Source organism: Peromyscus leucopus, chromosome 3, assembly GCF_004664715.2.
Source record: "Peromyscus leucopus breed LL Stock chromosome 3, UCI_PerLeu_2.1, whole genome shotgun sequence".
In the NCBI taxonomy this organism is placed as follows: Eukaryota; Metazoa; Chordata; class Mammalia; order Rodentia; family Cricetidae; genus Peromyscus; species Peromyscus leucopus.
Window position 1 is genome coordinate 64059061 of NC_051065.1, and position 16237 is coordinate 64075297.

Genomic DNA, 16237 nt, shown 5'->3' on the forward strand with positions numbered 1-16237 from the left:
TTGTTTAGCTCACATTTCTGTTGTGCTATGTGCCATTCACTTCTCAGGTGCCTTGTACACGAATGCCTCCTGTCCTCACCTATAAGGTGTTCAGGGAAGGGGACCCTTTCTAGAAATTCCTGTAACCATGGCAGGGTCATATTACAATAGCCTTATAGTGGCCTTCAGACACTACAATTTCTGACCAACCAAAAATGTCTAACTCTTTAAGTCTGGCTCTTAAGGGGCTAAATTGCATTGCCTTGCCCAAGAGAAAACCACAGATTGTCACATAAGGCAGGAGTGACATGTAAGTTTAGAGTCGGTGGCCATGACTTTTCATTAAGTTGTCAGCATGTCTTGAGAGTCATATTAATACCATGGTCTACTGACGTCATTTGAAAGAGACCAAGATGAATGGAAAACTCTGTGTCCCGAATTCTGAAAACACAAGGTGGGTCTGCTATATGAAAACACAAGTTAGAAGTCTGGCATCACTTCTGTTGAGAGATTTTGGTTGAAACTTGACATGAAAATTCCTCATAGAATTCCATGAAATGCTTCACTGCTGGTATAAAGAAACCTAGGGAAGTCAGAAATCAATTGGAAGCATTGGCCTCTAGGGGTAGGAAAGTCAGCCTAAATTGATATTTATTCTGTGTTACTATTTAGCATGGAACACCTAAAACAAATGAGGCCTTTCGCTGGCACAGTGGGCGAATGGAACACTCAGAAGAACGCTGTTGTGTTAAAAATGAGAAGAGATTCATGTTCAGAAATGTCAGCTTCCCAGGGGGATGCTGTTGAGGGGTATCTGCTTTAGAACTCAAGTCCCTTCTACTCCTTTATATCAATGTGACCTTGGGAAAATTCCTCCATCTGGGAGCTTCAGTTTCTCGCCTATCTGATCGAATCCATCTGAGTCTTGTTTCATGCAAGTGAGAAGAATTCTGGGTTCATTTGGAGTTGTTCTGTGGAACCAGTGTGAGCAACTAAGAGCTTCGGTGCCACAGCCTCTGCTGGAGCCATCTACCATACAGCAAGACAGTGGCAGCTGGCCGGGAACTCATGTCCACTGAGTTGGGAAGCTTGGCTTCCCGTGTCAGCTCTCCATAAAAGGAAACGCGCATGTCTAGAGAAGACTTTGGCACTTCTCTCCAACGTGCTGGGGTGTTCCGGCATCGGCATCTGATGCTAAAAAGCATCTTCTTAGGGAACAGTCACGTGTCACAATCCCGTCTTGTAACACATCAAAGAATTTGATAGCAAGAAGCAACTAGAGGCCACACTGTCACAATCAGATATGGGGTCACACAAATACAACTGGAAAGATATGAAATTGTCATTGTTGGGTAGTGCTGTCATCCCAGGAATGACACCCTGTTGGTACTGGGTACAGGAATTTTGCCCCCAAGTGTGGGGATGGGCCTGAACTAGATGACCAGGTGATGGTGTGGCTGTGACCCCAACAGCCAGCGGAGTCAGGCCTGCTATGAACCATCTGGACCATGTTTCAGTGAATGAACTCAAACCTAATGCTTACAATTGTTTCCATGATATAGTGCACTCTGGCTGGTGCTGTGTCCTTGCTAGACCACTGGCAGCCTTCCTAACATTCTGAGGTGGAGCCATGGATGACCAGCCACTGTCACCAAGTCAAATGGTTGTTCCCACACTTTTCTGGTCCAAGAATTCAATGTCTGAGCTTCTTGCCTTGGGCTACTGGCTGTCATTCTTGCAGGGTGACAGCTTCTGTCACCTCCAGCCTCAGGTCATTTGGAACTGTAGATTCTAACCAAGATGCCACATCTGCATTATATGCAAACAGGCAGCAGGGTGACACTGTCAGCTTAATGATGCAGGACACTGGAGGCTCAGAGCAGAGGCTCTGCTCATGTGCACTGTTCCTTTAACTTCGCAGGCAACCAGCTGATAGAGCAGAATTCTGCAGGCTAGGCAACTTTGTCCACAGACATGGAGGCTGGAAGCCTGAGGTCAGGCCTTCTGACAGCTTCTGGGCAGGCCTTCTGGGCAGCTCTTCTGAGACTCTCCCTGACCTGTTGGTCTCTGTCTTCTCTTTTGTCCTCATATGGTGGAGAGCAGGCAGCAAAGTCTTACTTTTCAACCTTACAAGGGACTATCCTCATTTGCAAAGGCACCATCCTTGCCATGCCCCATCAGGTTGCTTTGTTGGTCAGGGTCTCTACACATGAACTTAAGGGAGATGTATGCATTCAAACCATGGTGCCCTAACGGGAGCACAGCAGAGCTATAAAACACTATAACTTCACATAGTGTCACATGAATTGTGCTGCAGCATTTTGACTACCCATGACACACTGTGCATTGTTCTACACTCTTTTGTATTCTGTTTACTCCGCTGTTCACCTACCTGAAGCTTGTGTGACCACCTACTCAGTGTTCAGGAACTGAGCATCAGTTAATTAAATACATGATAGCAGCCCTGTGCTAAGTCCAGGGATGTGTGACACTCAGCCCAGTGTCATCGGAGCCTTCCTTTCTCCAAGTTAAATTAAATGCATGTGATTCAGGAGGCAAGAGCCATGCATCAAATATGTGAAGAATTCTATGGCTCAGAGCACTGAGAGGCTAGGGACAGTGAGAGACTGGGTACAGTGAGAAGATGGGGACCCTGAGAGGTGGGGGCACTGAGAGGATGAGGACTGGGGTCACTGAGAGGATAGGGACACTGAAAGGATAAGGTCACTGAGAGGGCAGGACACTGAGAGGCTGGGGACGGTGTGTCCCATACTCACACACTTACATTCAGAGGAGAGAGGAGAGAGGGGAGAGGGGAGAGGAGAGATGAAATGCTCTAAATGAAAAGACAAAGAGACACTTGGGAAGGGACAGACCACAGATCCCAGGGAGAGAGGAGCAAAGACAGACATCCTCAGTCCAGAGATGCAGGTGGCAGAATCTGTGGGATCAGGGATACTTGGCATGAGTCATAAAGAGCAGATAGGGTTTGCCTATGTATCGGTAGGATGTTTGGAAGAGGACAGAAGCTAAGACATATATCCAGAAGAGAAAGGTTTCCTGAAGTTAATTGCCAAGGGGGGCCCTATTCAGAGCCATGAGTGGGCAACTGGGAATATCTTGCCCTCCTCTAAGATTAATTGCTCAACAGAGCCAGCTGATCACACCACAGAAACCCTCCTGTGCCCATAGAGCATGCCTTTTCCTGCTTCTCTTTCCCTTCCCTGTAGATCTCTGTGGAAGCTGCCCAGCTCTGAAGAGACCAAAGAGAAACACTCCAAGCTGGACAGCCAAGCTCACTGTCAGACAGCCTCCCTCATCAGAGCAAATGTCAGGCTCTATTTGTCTTAGTTTTTAACTGACTTCCTTGGGACTGGTATTAAGGATCTCCTTCTCCTGGTATCTGCCAACCATGCAGGATCATCTCCAGCTGCCTCTGGTTGGGTCTGCAGTTCCAGGCCAGGCCCATCTGCCACTGGACCTAATCCAAGCCAAGGCTAGAAACTCCATCCTGCCAGGACCAGGTCCTTAGCTTCTCAACCCTCCTCTTCTCTTGGAAGAAAAATGTGGAGATGGCAAGGCTGTGTCCTGAATAAATCAGTCTGTCATTCCAAGAAGCAGCCCGCATGACAGTCAGTGTGATGTCTCTCCTGAGTTAGTCAGAGACAATGTTAAATCAGGCTAGCTTAAGTGCTTAAATTCTAAAGAATTTCATGGACTCAGTTGGCTGGTATTTTAACAGTTTTTATCTAATGATTCCCTCCAAGATTGCTTATATAATATTGCTATTTCATTTTTGGACTAAAATTTTTTAGTGATCATGGACTCAGTTGGCTGGTATTTAACAAATTTTAACTAATGATTCCCTTGAAGATTGCTTATATAATATTGCCATTTCACTTTTTTACTAAAAATTTTTAGTGAGTATACAAAATAATGTTTCTCTCTGACATTTTATACATGTTTATAATTATCTTTGCTCATTTCTACCTTTGCCCTTCTGTTGGTACCCTGCCACTCTCTAAATGATGCATATACTTAAATGTAGATTCGTATATAAGAGAAAACATGGAATATTTGAGTTTCCTTTCTACTAGCCTCCTTTATCCCTTACCTCATACACCTCCTTCCCCAAACTTATCCCCCTAGATATTTTTTCTTTCTTTAGTTGAAATTTTTATTAGTTCTATGAGAATTTTTACAATTACAATGTATTTTAATTATAATCATTCTCTTCCTCAATCTTCCTAGATCCATAACCCCTTCCCTACACAAGCAAATATGCATCATCTTTAAAAGAATATATCAAGTACAGTTTGTGCTGTTCATGTTCTTTATCATGTGGGGCTTTCCACTGGAGTATGGTTACTGTCACGGCTGCTGAATTCATATGTGCCACTACCCTGCTGCATCCAAAATACAGTTTCCTTATAGTCGTTCACCACCTCTGATTCTTACAACCTTTCTGTCCCTTCTTCCATGATGATCCCTGAGATCTTGGAGGAGGGGTGTAATATAAATGCCCCATTCAGGAGTGAGTACCCCACAGTCTCTTCTCCTATGAACTTGGACCAGTCGTGGGTCTCTGTGTCAATTGCCATCTACTAAAATAGGAAGCTTTTCTGATGAATGTTGAGAGATGCATAACTCTGTGTGTATAATGATAGGTCATTAGGAGTCAGTTTAATGCTATGTCTATTTAGCAAAATAATGGTATTAGGTTCCCCCTAGGGCCTATTAACTGTCTAAGTGCAGGTTTCTGGCCCTGATAATGGTGTAAGGTGTGGGTTTAGTCTTGTGTAACAGGTTTTGAATTCAATAAGAAAGTGATTGGTAACTCCTATGACATTCATGCCACTATTGCACAGGGGACATGTCTTACCAGTCTGGTTTTTATTGTAGCTCATGGGTTTCATAACTGGGTTATATTGGTGCAATAATAATTTTATTTCCTATAAGTGTGCATAGCACCTTCCAGCACTATGAAAACTAAACAGTAGGAACGAAACTTCCAGGTCAGCACCAGCTTGATTTTTTCTGTGGTCTGTGATTCAAGTAATTCTGTAGATAATAGAAATCATGTGACATCATCTTCCTGAACTTTTACTGAGCATGATGATCTCTAGTTTCACATGTCGTTTCATTCTAGAGCACAATGTTCTTCTACTGGCAGTGATTATTGGGATCATTTTCTCTTATGTGGTAGCCTGTCATAGTTGCTCAATTCTTTTTTTTTTTTTTTTTTTTTTTTTTTGGTTTTTCGAGACAGGGTTTCTCTGTGTAGCTTTGTGCCTTTCCTGGAACTCACTTGGTAGCCCAGGCTGGCCTCGAACTCACAGAGATCCGCCTGCCTCTGCCTCCCGAGTGCTGGGATTAAAAGCATGCGCCACCATTGCCCGGCTATAGTTGCTCAATTCTATCAGTTCTAGCCCTCAGTAATTTAAAGCCTGTTGCTTGCTGCATGCCCCAACCTCCTGGAATGCACGGGTCAGTGGGAGACACTGAGAGTGCCTTTTAACAGTGGCGTTCTCCTGTGGATTAGGATGGAAGCACACATCCCCATGTCCTCTTTCAGGCAAGAAGAACCTGTCTCAGGGCCTGTTCTGTCACAGCAAGATGAATGGCCTTGCAGCAGCCATAGGACACCTCGTTTTGTTGCTGTTGTTGCTGCTGCCGCCTTTTTGTTTTATGAGAGGCACCAGTCTAGCCACGCAGCCTTCTGTGTGAGAAACGTGTTTACAAAGTTTATGTTTTGCTGCAATACATGGAGTTGCAGAGTGGACCTCTCCTGTTGTGAGTTCGCAGACAAGCATGTCACTCATTCCAATCTGGTAAAGATAAAGTATGCTAGAGGAAAGGTGGCCCGTGAAAGGGTACCCTGGGGAAGAGTATCTCCAGGAAGGGTGTTCCGGGGAAGGGTGCCCTGGGTCTGTAGCCCTGTGAAGACAGGCAAGAGTTTGGCTTGGCTGTGGTGCCCTCGGGCTGCCAGCCAGAATCTTGTCTGTGCACAGGCAAGTTTCTCAACTGTTAACTGTTGTAGGCAGGAGTGGTTTTACTTTTGAAAGATCACCATCATGCATCCTTACTTTCCTGCACTTGTCAGGTACTGGGCAATGGAGGTCCGTGCCACTACTGGAGACAGTGGCTCCAGATGCAACATTGTAAGTGTCGTCTGAGCAGCCTACATCCTGTGTGACCAGCCACAACCCAAGAATCCCAGTTTGGCCAGCCTCAGAGGGCCTATGAGTCTGTGTCCCACATGGACATCCAACAGCTTCTAACGTTACTTCCATAGCATTATGTTGAAAAAATATGTGAGACTTTTCAAATCCCATATCTGGACATATCCATTGGTTCCTTTCTGTCCTAGGGAATATGTAATTATTATTTCTCTTGTCCCAAAACCTATAGATTATCCAAAGATGCTACACATGAAAGCATTAATTATGTTCCACTCTGATCCAGATAAGTACACTAATTGCCACGACCTTTCTTATGGGTCCAGATCTCTAACAAAATAATCACTGTTTGCCCCACTTTCGTCTCTGGCAAGTTCCTTTCATCTGTTGTCTGAGGTCAAGTCGAAATACCAGCTTTCCCTTTCATGTTGTATGTCCTGTGTCAATGCTCAGGCCTCCAATCTCCTTAGGATATCTTAAGCTGCATTTGATTCTTAAAAAAGCCATTTTATACACAGCAGAAAGGAAGATGCCCTCAGACTTGCTAAAGCTGAGTAAAGACATTAGATCATTAACACAAAAACGAAACTCTCGACTGGGCTGAGAGAGCTGAAATAAACAGCAACAGTCTGAACTTAGCTTAAGAAGTAATCCTGACACATACAACTTCCAGATAACTTTAATTTGGCTTCTTGACATGTAAAATTTTTCCGTGTTTCAGGTAGAAATTATTTGAAAATACACTATGTAAATAGCCACTATTAAAAGGCTACCATAAGTCTACTCCTTCCCTCCCTCCTCTCCTGACCCCCACCTCTTCCCACATTCCTTTTTAAATGCTTCCTCTCTTCGGTGTCCTCTCCTGGGTTGGATGTTCCCATTTCTCTTGTTTCCCATTCTTCTCCCATTTCCTCCTTTCTTCTCCTTTGTCCTGAGCTGCTGGCCTATGCCACAGCCTGGCACTCAACAGGTCATTTGCATCATCTACTTCTAGGCAAAGTGCTCCTGCCTTCTGCCCTGCAGGGGGGCCCATCCCATAATGGCAGGATGAATGGCTCTTGGGATGCCTAGTTTCATGGTTTCTCTGACCCATGCCTATACTCTGAAACTGCTTTGTTGGTGTCACTTCTGTGTCCATAGCTACAGCAGACTGAGAAAAGTTGAGTGTAACATGGATCCTTGGTGTTGATGCAGAGTAAGCATGGGAGACATGGAGAAGAAGCATAGAGAGGAAAGACAGGGAGAAGAGGAATTATTGACAGAAATGATACCAACTCCTGGTATGTTTCTGCAAATCAAAACTCAGACTTGCCCCAAGTTCCTCTTGGGTGATGGATCTGTGTGCAGCTTCCTCATCACCTGTGTGAGACCAGCATCACCCGGATGTGCTCTTGCTCACCTAGGTCTGTCCTACACCCAGTCATTATTGTCTGTGTTGTGTTTTTAGCACCAGGATAGGAGTCACCAATGAGGAAGATGAAGTCAACGAGCCAGTAACAGAGAAATGGGCCCAGGCATCCAACAGGCTCCCAAGTGATTAGTGATGGACACATGTCAGTTGCTAAATGTCATTAAAACTTGTTCTTGCCATCTTGTGGTCATTTGTTCTCCAAATATGGAAATGCAATGATCAGAAGGCCATTTTTCTGCTCAAAATGGATGCACCATTGATTTTATAATTTGTTGCAACCTTCTACTTATAGTAAATGGTCTGTGATCCATAAAAGAAATTTATGTCCAAGCCTTTCACAGAGAATAAATATTAGGAAGAAAATGCATCCAGACAATAGAACAGAGCCATGTAATGGAATGTCCTACATTAGGGTTTGTGTTGTTTACTTTCTTCTAGTGATTTTTATCATTGCCCTATGAGCACGTTGGATATTAAGTCTCTGATTCCACATTGGCCTAGTATTTCCCAGACTACAGCATAGGGAAAAATTCAAACCTGTTCAACACATTTCTTTTTGATGTCAACAAACAAAGTGGATCATTAACTGGTATCCAACTCCCAGAAGTTGCTGAGGATGGCTTAAGAAATGCTCCACCAGCTTCCCATTGAGATTTAGGTAAAAAAGAAAGCAAGAGAGTATCTGTGAGGCTGGCGTTGTCTGAGGCTACTCCTAGGGCTTCATCACCTGTGACTGTGTCTAGCCACACCCAGTACCAAGTACATGCCACTGCACCATGTGGCCCCTGCTTTGGAAAATGCCTCCATTTTCCTTATCTTTGTTGATTTAGTTGGCTTGTAGGTTTGCCCATTTTGAGCTTTTATACTGATAGAGTCAGTTTTTTTGTGACATGTTCCTTAGAGTCTATTTCACTTGAAGTTCTGTTTGCTAGGCTCGCCCATGCTGTGCATGCAGCAGTGGCTTATTCTTTGATTGCCGGATTGCACTGAATACCATGGAATAAACCACTGTGGTAGACAAACCAATAACACTCTCCCCCAGCTCCACCAAGATGTCAGCACTCAGATCGCAGAACTGGTGACTCTGAAGACTATAGGTTGCATGGTAGAGGAGGACTAAGGCTACAGCTATAATTACGATACTATGAGCATTAATAAGAGCTAGGGGGATGGTTCAGTGGTCAAAACATTTGCCATGCAAACCTGAGGACTAGAGTCAAGATCCCCAGGACTCATGCATGTTGGGTGGGCATGGCAGGCCACTTGCAATCCTAGCCTCAGAAGGTGGAAACAGGAGCTACAGATCAAGCTAGCTAGAAGATGAGCCATATTGATGAGCTCTGGGTTTGATCTAGCAATCCTGCCTCAGTGAAGAGAGTAGAAAAGCAATGGAGATTGATTCCTGACATCACTCTCTGGCTTCCACATACATGGGCATGTACATGCACTCCCACCCCTGCATGCACACATGCATCACACACACTTAAATGCATACACACTTGAAAATGGAAAAATAAGAGTATCACGTTATATCCCTGTGTCTAATAATTCTTCCACTGTTAAATGCTGTTCTTGTTTTTAAATTAATTTACAAAATAACAGGGTTTCCTCAGGGAATTTTCATAATACTAAGTTTTGACAGGTCTCCTCCCATCCACTCCTCTCCCTGTTCCTTCCCCTGCCTCCTTACTTTACCCTTCTGCCAGTAGTGTTTCCCTTTCCACTTCATGCTACACATGCTGAGTGTCTTTCTACTGCTTGGATGATGTTAGACCAACATATCCATTGCTGTGGATCTGCTTAGCTCCCTTCCCCACCAGCCGTAGGCAAACCACTGTACTTCCTTCTTGGTAAATTGATACTCAAAGTCAGAAAGATCCTAGAAGCACCTGGATCTCCTATGTGCCATGCTTTACCAGCCCTGGAGCTGGGCTTTGCTTCTGCTCAGGGAAGTGCCCATGATAGTAATACATGGGTCAGAAAAGACAGCAGAACTCTAAAGGGTCTGAGTTCACTAAATACCACCTAAATTTTTCCTGGAAAGAATAACTACCTATAGCTGGTGTCTTAGTTAGGGTTTCTATTGCTGTGAAGAAACACCAGGACCATGGCAACTCTTATAAAGGAAAACATTTATTTGAGGTAGTGGTTTACAGTTTCAGAGATTTAGCCCATTATCATCATGATGGAGAACATGTAGGCAGATATGGTGGTAGCTACATCCTGATATACAGGCAGGAGGAAGTTGTCTGGACACTGGGTGGTATCTTGAGCATATATGAGACCTCAGTGCCCAGCTCCACAGTGACATACTTCCTTTAACAAGACCACACCTACTCCACAAGCCACACCTCCTAATAGTGCCACTCCCTTTGGGGGGCATTTTCTTTCAAACCACCACAGCTGGATTGCTGGTCTTTCCAAAGAATATTGTTTTTAAAAATTGGCAAATTAGTTAGTTAATTCTAAGCCAATAGCCAGGCATGTACACCTTTAATCCTAGCACTTGGGGGTCAGAGGCAGGCAGATCTCTGTGAGTCCAAGGCTAACCTGGTGAACAATCTTTCTCAAGATCCAACTATACCACTCTTGGGCATATACCCAAGGAATGCTCAATCATAAGTAGATACTAGATGTAAAGCAAAGAATAACCAGGCTGAGAAAGGTACTGAACTGCTTCCCTTGATGGAGTCTGGGGTTGATTCTTAAGAGAACAGTACAGCTCTGCAGCCTGAACTAATTTGAGCTGATGTATAGGCAACAAAAAAAAATTAATCAAAAAGAAATGTTGAACTATAGGAGTCCATAATTTTCCTCCTTTTCTTTTTGTCTAGAGAGGTTACTAGAATCACAGCTCAAGCTTGGATGGTGGTGGGGTACTTGACTATTTGAGGGTAAATAAGATGCCCAACTCTATGCTCTCAGTCAATAATATGAAATCACATTATATGAAATAGTCAAGTTAAGAAGTTCCTAAATAAATGTGAGAAAGGGTGAGTGGATCCCAGACAAACCCAAAAGCCACAGGAGCTGGCAGGAAAAGCAGCAGTAACTGTCCATTTGACACAGCTTGGTCACCTGAGAAGGAAGTCTCAATAGAGAGATTGACAAGATCAGATTGGCCTATGGGCATGTCTATCAGGAAGTATCTTGGTTGTTACCTGATACAAGAGTACTCAGTCCACTGTGGGCAACTCTATTCCCTAGCAGGTGGTCCTGATCTATATAAGAAAGCTAAGTGAACATGAATGTGATAGGCCCCGAACAGTGTCCCTCCATGGTTTCTGCTTCAAGTTCTTGCTTGACCTCCTGCCCTGACTTTCCTCAATGGTAGACTATGACCTGGAAGTGTAAGCCAAGTGAATAAAATCTTTCTTCCCTTAAGTTGCATTTAGGCAGAGTGTTTTATTCCAGAAACAGAAAGAAACCTAGAGCAAGCATGGTAGAAGGCAGTGGATAGAGGTCAGAAGAGGAGGAGGGCCTTGAGAACATTGCCTGATGGTTCTGGGAAGTATCTGTTCCTTTTCTTTCTCTGAGATGAATTGCCAGTCTTCCAAAGTTAGGCTAGTTAACCTAAAGAAAGTCTGATTGATCAACAGAGGTTTTACAGAAGGCAGGACTATGCTTTTACATACACAAACACACACACACACACACACACACACACACACACACACACACACCAGTCTGCTTGAATTGGTTGTTCACTTGAAGTGTCTTAGAATTGTTCCCTGGAATCTATCCTTAACTGGCACTTCATGGCTACACCCCTCACCCTCACAGCTAGCAAAACCACTCAGAAAAACCTGTGAGACACACAGGGCTGAGGAGAGGAGAACCTGGGTGGGAGGTTTGCCAGCTGGACAGTTTCAGAATTGGCCCTGCAGCAAGATAGGCTACTCACTGGCAGCCCAGAGAGCTGCTGGCATGTGCATACCCTCTGCAAACCTTTAAAATTATTGGTTGCCTAATCTTGGTTTTGTTTTGGTTTGGTTTGGTTTGGTTTTTGTTTTGTTTTCTATATGGGGAGCCAGAGTCCTGTAGTCTGTGTATGCTTCTAAAAAGTGCTTGATAGAGGGAGTTGAAAGATGAATTATTATAAGGGAGAGGGTTGAATATACTCCCTACTCCCTGGTGAGAGGGCCATCTGGTTGACCCCTCTGCTTTTAGCAACAAAAAAATAAAACATGGAACCACCCACTGTCCCATCGTGACCAGCAAGTTGTACCCATGCCATCACTGCCACCTCCTGTATCACAGCCCCCAATAATGCAGTCTTCTGTTGCAGAGATGCCTTTGTTTGCTGGGAGTTAGTTCATCTCCTCTCACCTCTGCCAGGTGCTGTATCTGCTGTCCCTTTAGCTATGTGAGGCCATGTGTTCATCATGTGAGGCAAGCGTGTTAAATGTGTGTGTGTGAAACATTTATAGCTGTCGCAGCTTGATGAATGCTGGTCTCCAAATGCGATAAGCTGCCCCAATCCTCTATGCAAGAGCTAAAATCCCAACTTCTCATGCTGGAACTTAGAGTGCAATAGAAAACTCTTCTCTTTCTTCAGGCCCTTCTGAGTTCACTTACTCTTGTACATGAGCCATCACTGTGTTATTTAAGCAGTGATGGTGATAAATAGCAAAGCAATAGTTGATCTCCTGACATTCTCTTAAGTTACAGCCATGACTTGATACTATATTTGGGTGTGTTTGAGCCAGAAAAGGCACATGGCTAATCAAGTAGTGTCTGTTATATTGGTTTGTGGTCATTTTATACCTTTGAATGAACATCCAGTGGTGGATGAAGATGCATTTATACACGTATCTACTTAGAGACCATCTCTATCCTATTTCATTTTGGCTTAGTTAATATGAGTTGAAATGATGGACATTATAAAAGGCAATATTCTCTGATCAATGTTATAAATAGCTGCACTGAGGTCATGTGTCCTTTGTTTTTGTATAGATTTTCTGTAGAATTAATGATAATTATTACTATTTGACTGTTCTATGCAATACTTATTATTAGATATTAATAAAGCCTCATTTGTTTTTCAAGGAATCCCAGTAAGGATCATAAATTATATGACAGTCTTAATCTGAATGGAACTAATGTTTAGTCTCATTATGCCATAAGCCTGTTGAGTTCCTAGATTTGTTCATCTTTTGGCATCCTTTAGTGATATCTCCAGATATCCTTCCCACCCTGCACCCATGAAAATACACACATGTTATTCAATGAGAGACTAGGATAGGTGAGAGGCCAGGGAAAGTGAGACCTGAGGAATGCTGCAGCTTGCTCACAGAGCTGTAGAAAGAATACCAGGCTCATGATAAGTGGCACATATAGAAGCTGACACACAGTATGTGCTAACTTAATATTCAAGCATGGTAGCTACTGGTCAAAGTTAGTAGTGTGGATATAAAGAAAGAAACGGAGAAGAGAAGACCTGGGGCTGGCAATGTTCATCACACGTGAGTGGGATTCCATGGAGATTCCATGGGGCTTTGACAAAGAAAGTCTCCAGGCCAGCCTGTGCAGTAGTCTCGTTCATGAGGGTATCCTGTGAGGGGGCTGTTGGAGAACAACAGGGCTTCATGCTAGATTCACTGTGGAGACAGTCTCTCCCTGACATGAGGAGGGAGAGAGCAGGTCCTCAGGGCGCTGCAGGAAGAAGGGCTGGAGAGCAGCTAGTGGCAGTCTGAAAGTTGGCCGAGGCTTCTGACACTGCCCTGTGTCATGAATGAAATGGCACCTGTTGGTTTGGCCGGTCTCCCCTCTCATGCTCACCGGCTTCTCTCTTCCTGTGGTTCTTTTAGGAGCTGGTGGGGAGTAACCCTCCACAGAGAAACTGGAAAGGCATCGCGATCGCACTGCTCGTCATCCTGGTCATCTGCTCCTTGATTGTCACCTCAGTCATACTGCTGACTCCAGGTATGGATGCTTTCAGAAATGCAGTCACAAACGTATTAAAATGGGCAGTTTTGCTATGGGATATTTTCTAAGTAACTGTTGACTGTATGGTTTATTCTTTTTTAATTTTTTATTCATTTTACATAACAACCACACATCCCCCTCTTATTCCTTCTCTCGCCCCCCTCACCCCCCCAACCACACCTCATCCCCTCCTCCAAAAGGGTAAGTTCTCCCATGGTGGGGAGAGCAAAGACTGATACATTCAATTAAGGCAGGACCAAGCCCCTCCCCACTTTATCAGGGGTGTCTGGCCATATGTAATGGGATCCAGAAAGCCAGCTCATGCACCAGGGATAGTTCCTGATCACATTGCCAGGGACCCTTCAAACAGACCCAGCTACACAACTGTCTCCTGTATACAGAGGGTCTAGTCCAGTCCCATGCAAGTTCCACAGCTGTCGGTCTAAAGTTCATGAGTTCCTATGAGCTTGGTTCAGTTGTCTCTGTAGGTTTCCCCATCATGATCTTGACCCCCCCTTACTCATATAATCTTTCTTCCCTCTTATCGACTGGACTCCTGTTACTCAGCCTGGTGCTTGGTTGTGGATCTCTGCATCTATTCCATCAGTTACTGGATGAAGGCTCTATGATGATAGTTAGGGTATTCACTAATCAAATTATCATGGTAGGCCAGTTCAGATGACCTCCCACTATTGCTAGTAGTAGTCTAATCTGGGGTCATCCTTATGGATTCCTGGGAATTTCCCTAGCACCAGGTTTCTCCCTCTCCCCATGATGTCTCCCTCTATCATGGAATCTCTTTCATTGTTCTCCCACTCTGTCCCTATTCCAGCTTGACCATCCCATTCCCTCATGTTCTCATCCCCCATCCCTTCCCTTCTATTGCCCCACCCCCAGTTTATTCATGGAGATCTTTGTTTCCCCTTCCCAAGGTGATCTGTATGTCCCTCTTAGGGTCCTCCTTGTTTCTTAGCTTCTATGGAGCTGTGGGTTGTAGTCTGATTATCCTTTGCTTTACATCTATAATCCACTTATGAGTGAGTACATACCATGTTTGTCTTTCTGAGTCTGGGTTACCTCACTCAGGATGATATTTTCGAGTTCCATCCATTTGCCTGCAGTTTCATGATGTCATTTTTTAATACTCCATTGTGTGTATGTACCACATTTAATATATCCCATGGTATTCCTGGGTGTTAGAGAAAGGATAAATTAAGAAAATATTTGAGCAACACATAATGACTGTGAACCAAGGGCAAATTACTTATTAGTTAACACTGATGGAGTTAAATACTGATGGATCCAGAGACAAAATTCTCTCAGGTAGGTAAAACCATACTAGAATCCAATGGTCCTGGAAAGCATTGCGTTTACCTGCATGGCCTGTGGAGTCGCTGAGACAGAATTGCTTGGGAGCCTCAGGGATGGAAAGGTCTTTTGGTTTAGTTTAGTTTTTTAATTTTATCTCCACATTTGTGGATAAAGTGGGGTGAGGGGTGGGCTTCCCAGAGTGGTGGGAAAGGAAGCCTTTGCTTGTAAGGTGGCCATGTGGAAGTGTCCTGGACAAGACAGGGCCATAGACAGCAGTATCTGCTGTTTACTCCATCATCAGCGTCACTTTGAATGCTCATGTGCAGGTGCAAAAGCAGCAGCATCCCAGTCCTCAGTGAGCTGACTGCACATGCATTAGACTTCAGGGTGGGAAAGTGAGTAGATACTGCAGTGTGGAGGAACAGAAGGTAGGTGCAAAATGCAGACAAGTGCTTGACCCATTAGACCAAGATGTGAAATAAAACTGGTATCTTTTTTAAAAGGTGGTAGACACTATCAGGAAAAAATAAGGACTGCAGACCAGTGTTCCTTGTGAAGACAGATGCACAGAAAGCTAGTAGCAAGCTAACACAGTGGCATATAAAGGCATTACAGGGGGTTGGACAGATGGTTCTGCTGCTAAGGTCAGAGAAGATCCAAGTTCAGCTCTCAGTACCCACATCAAGTGGCACATAACCACTTGAAACTCCAGATCCAGAAACTCTGATGCCCTCTTCTGACCTCCATAAGCATTTGTACCCATGTGCCCACGTACACACAGACACATAGACACACATATGTAAATAATAAAATCTTAAAAATATAGTACATGTCATGGCCAAGGGATTTATCCTAATTCAGAAGTATTAAGTCAACATACAAAAGTCAATGAAATACACCTGTATTAACAGAACAACACACAAACCCACAGATCTTATAGACAGTCAAAGTGCATCAGTACCCCTGAATGTGAGTGGAGTCAGGGGCCAATGTGTGGGAAATCTGTTCTGTCCTTTTGTGTCCCAGTAATTGAATATAGTCACCAGGCTAGGGGATAGGTGTCTTTCCATGCCAAACTATCTCATGGGCCCTCACTGTCTTAATAGTATCTTTTTTTTCTAAATTTTATTTTTTTTAACTGTAGTGTGTCTGTATGTCTGTTTATAGGTTTGGGCTTGTATGAGTAAGTGCCTTCAAAGACCAGAAGACTTGCTGGGAACCAAAGTCCAGGACTCTGGGAGAACAGTATAGACTCTTAACCACTGATCCAATGTTCCATCCCCTTTGATAGTATCTGATAATACACAAAAGTTTTTACGTTTGACAAAACTCTACTTCCTCTTTGGTTATTTATAGGTTATGGGTCATAGTAAAGGATGTGTTTTTAGTCTACGGTTACAGAGATTTATTCTTGTTATCCTTCTACGAA

General features: G+C 43.9%; 1 protein-coding gene across 4 annotated transcripts in view; it reads left to right on the plus strand.

The window, feature by feature from the left end:
• The window catches only part of Dpp6 (dipeptidyl peptidase like 6), an 876452-nt gene that overhangs the window by 535158 nt on the left and 325057 nt on the right, over positions 1-16237 (plus strand). For all 4 annotated transcript variants that reach the window (XM_037204345.1, XM_037204347.1, XM_037204344.1 and 1 more), the window contains exon 2: positions 13380-13494. In XM_037204345.1, the coding sequence (XP_037060240.1) occupies positions 13380-13494 (115 nt within the window). The remainder of the gene's footprint in view (positions 1-13379; positions 13495-16237) is intronic.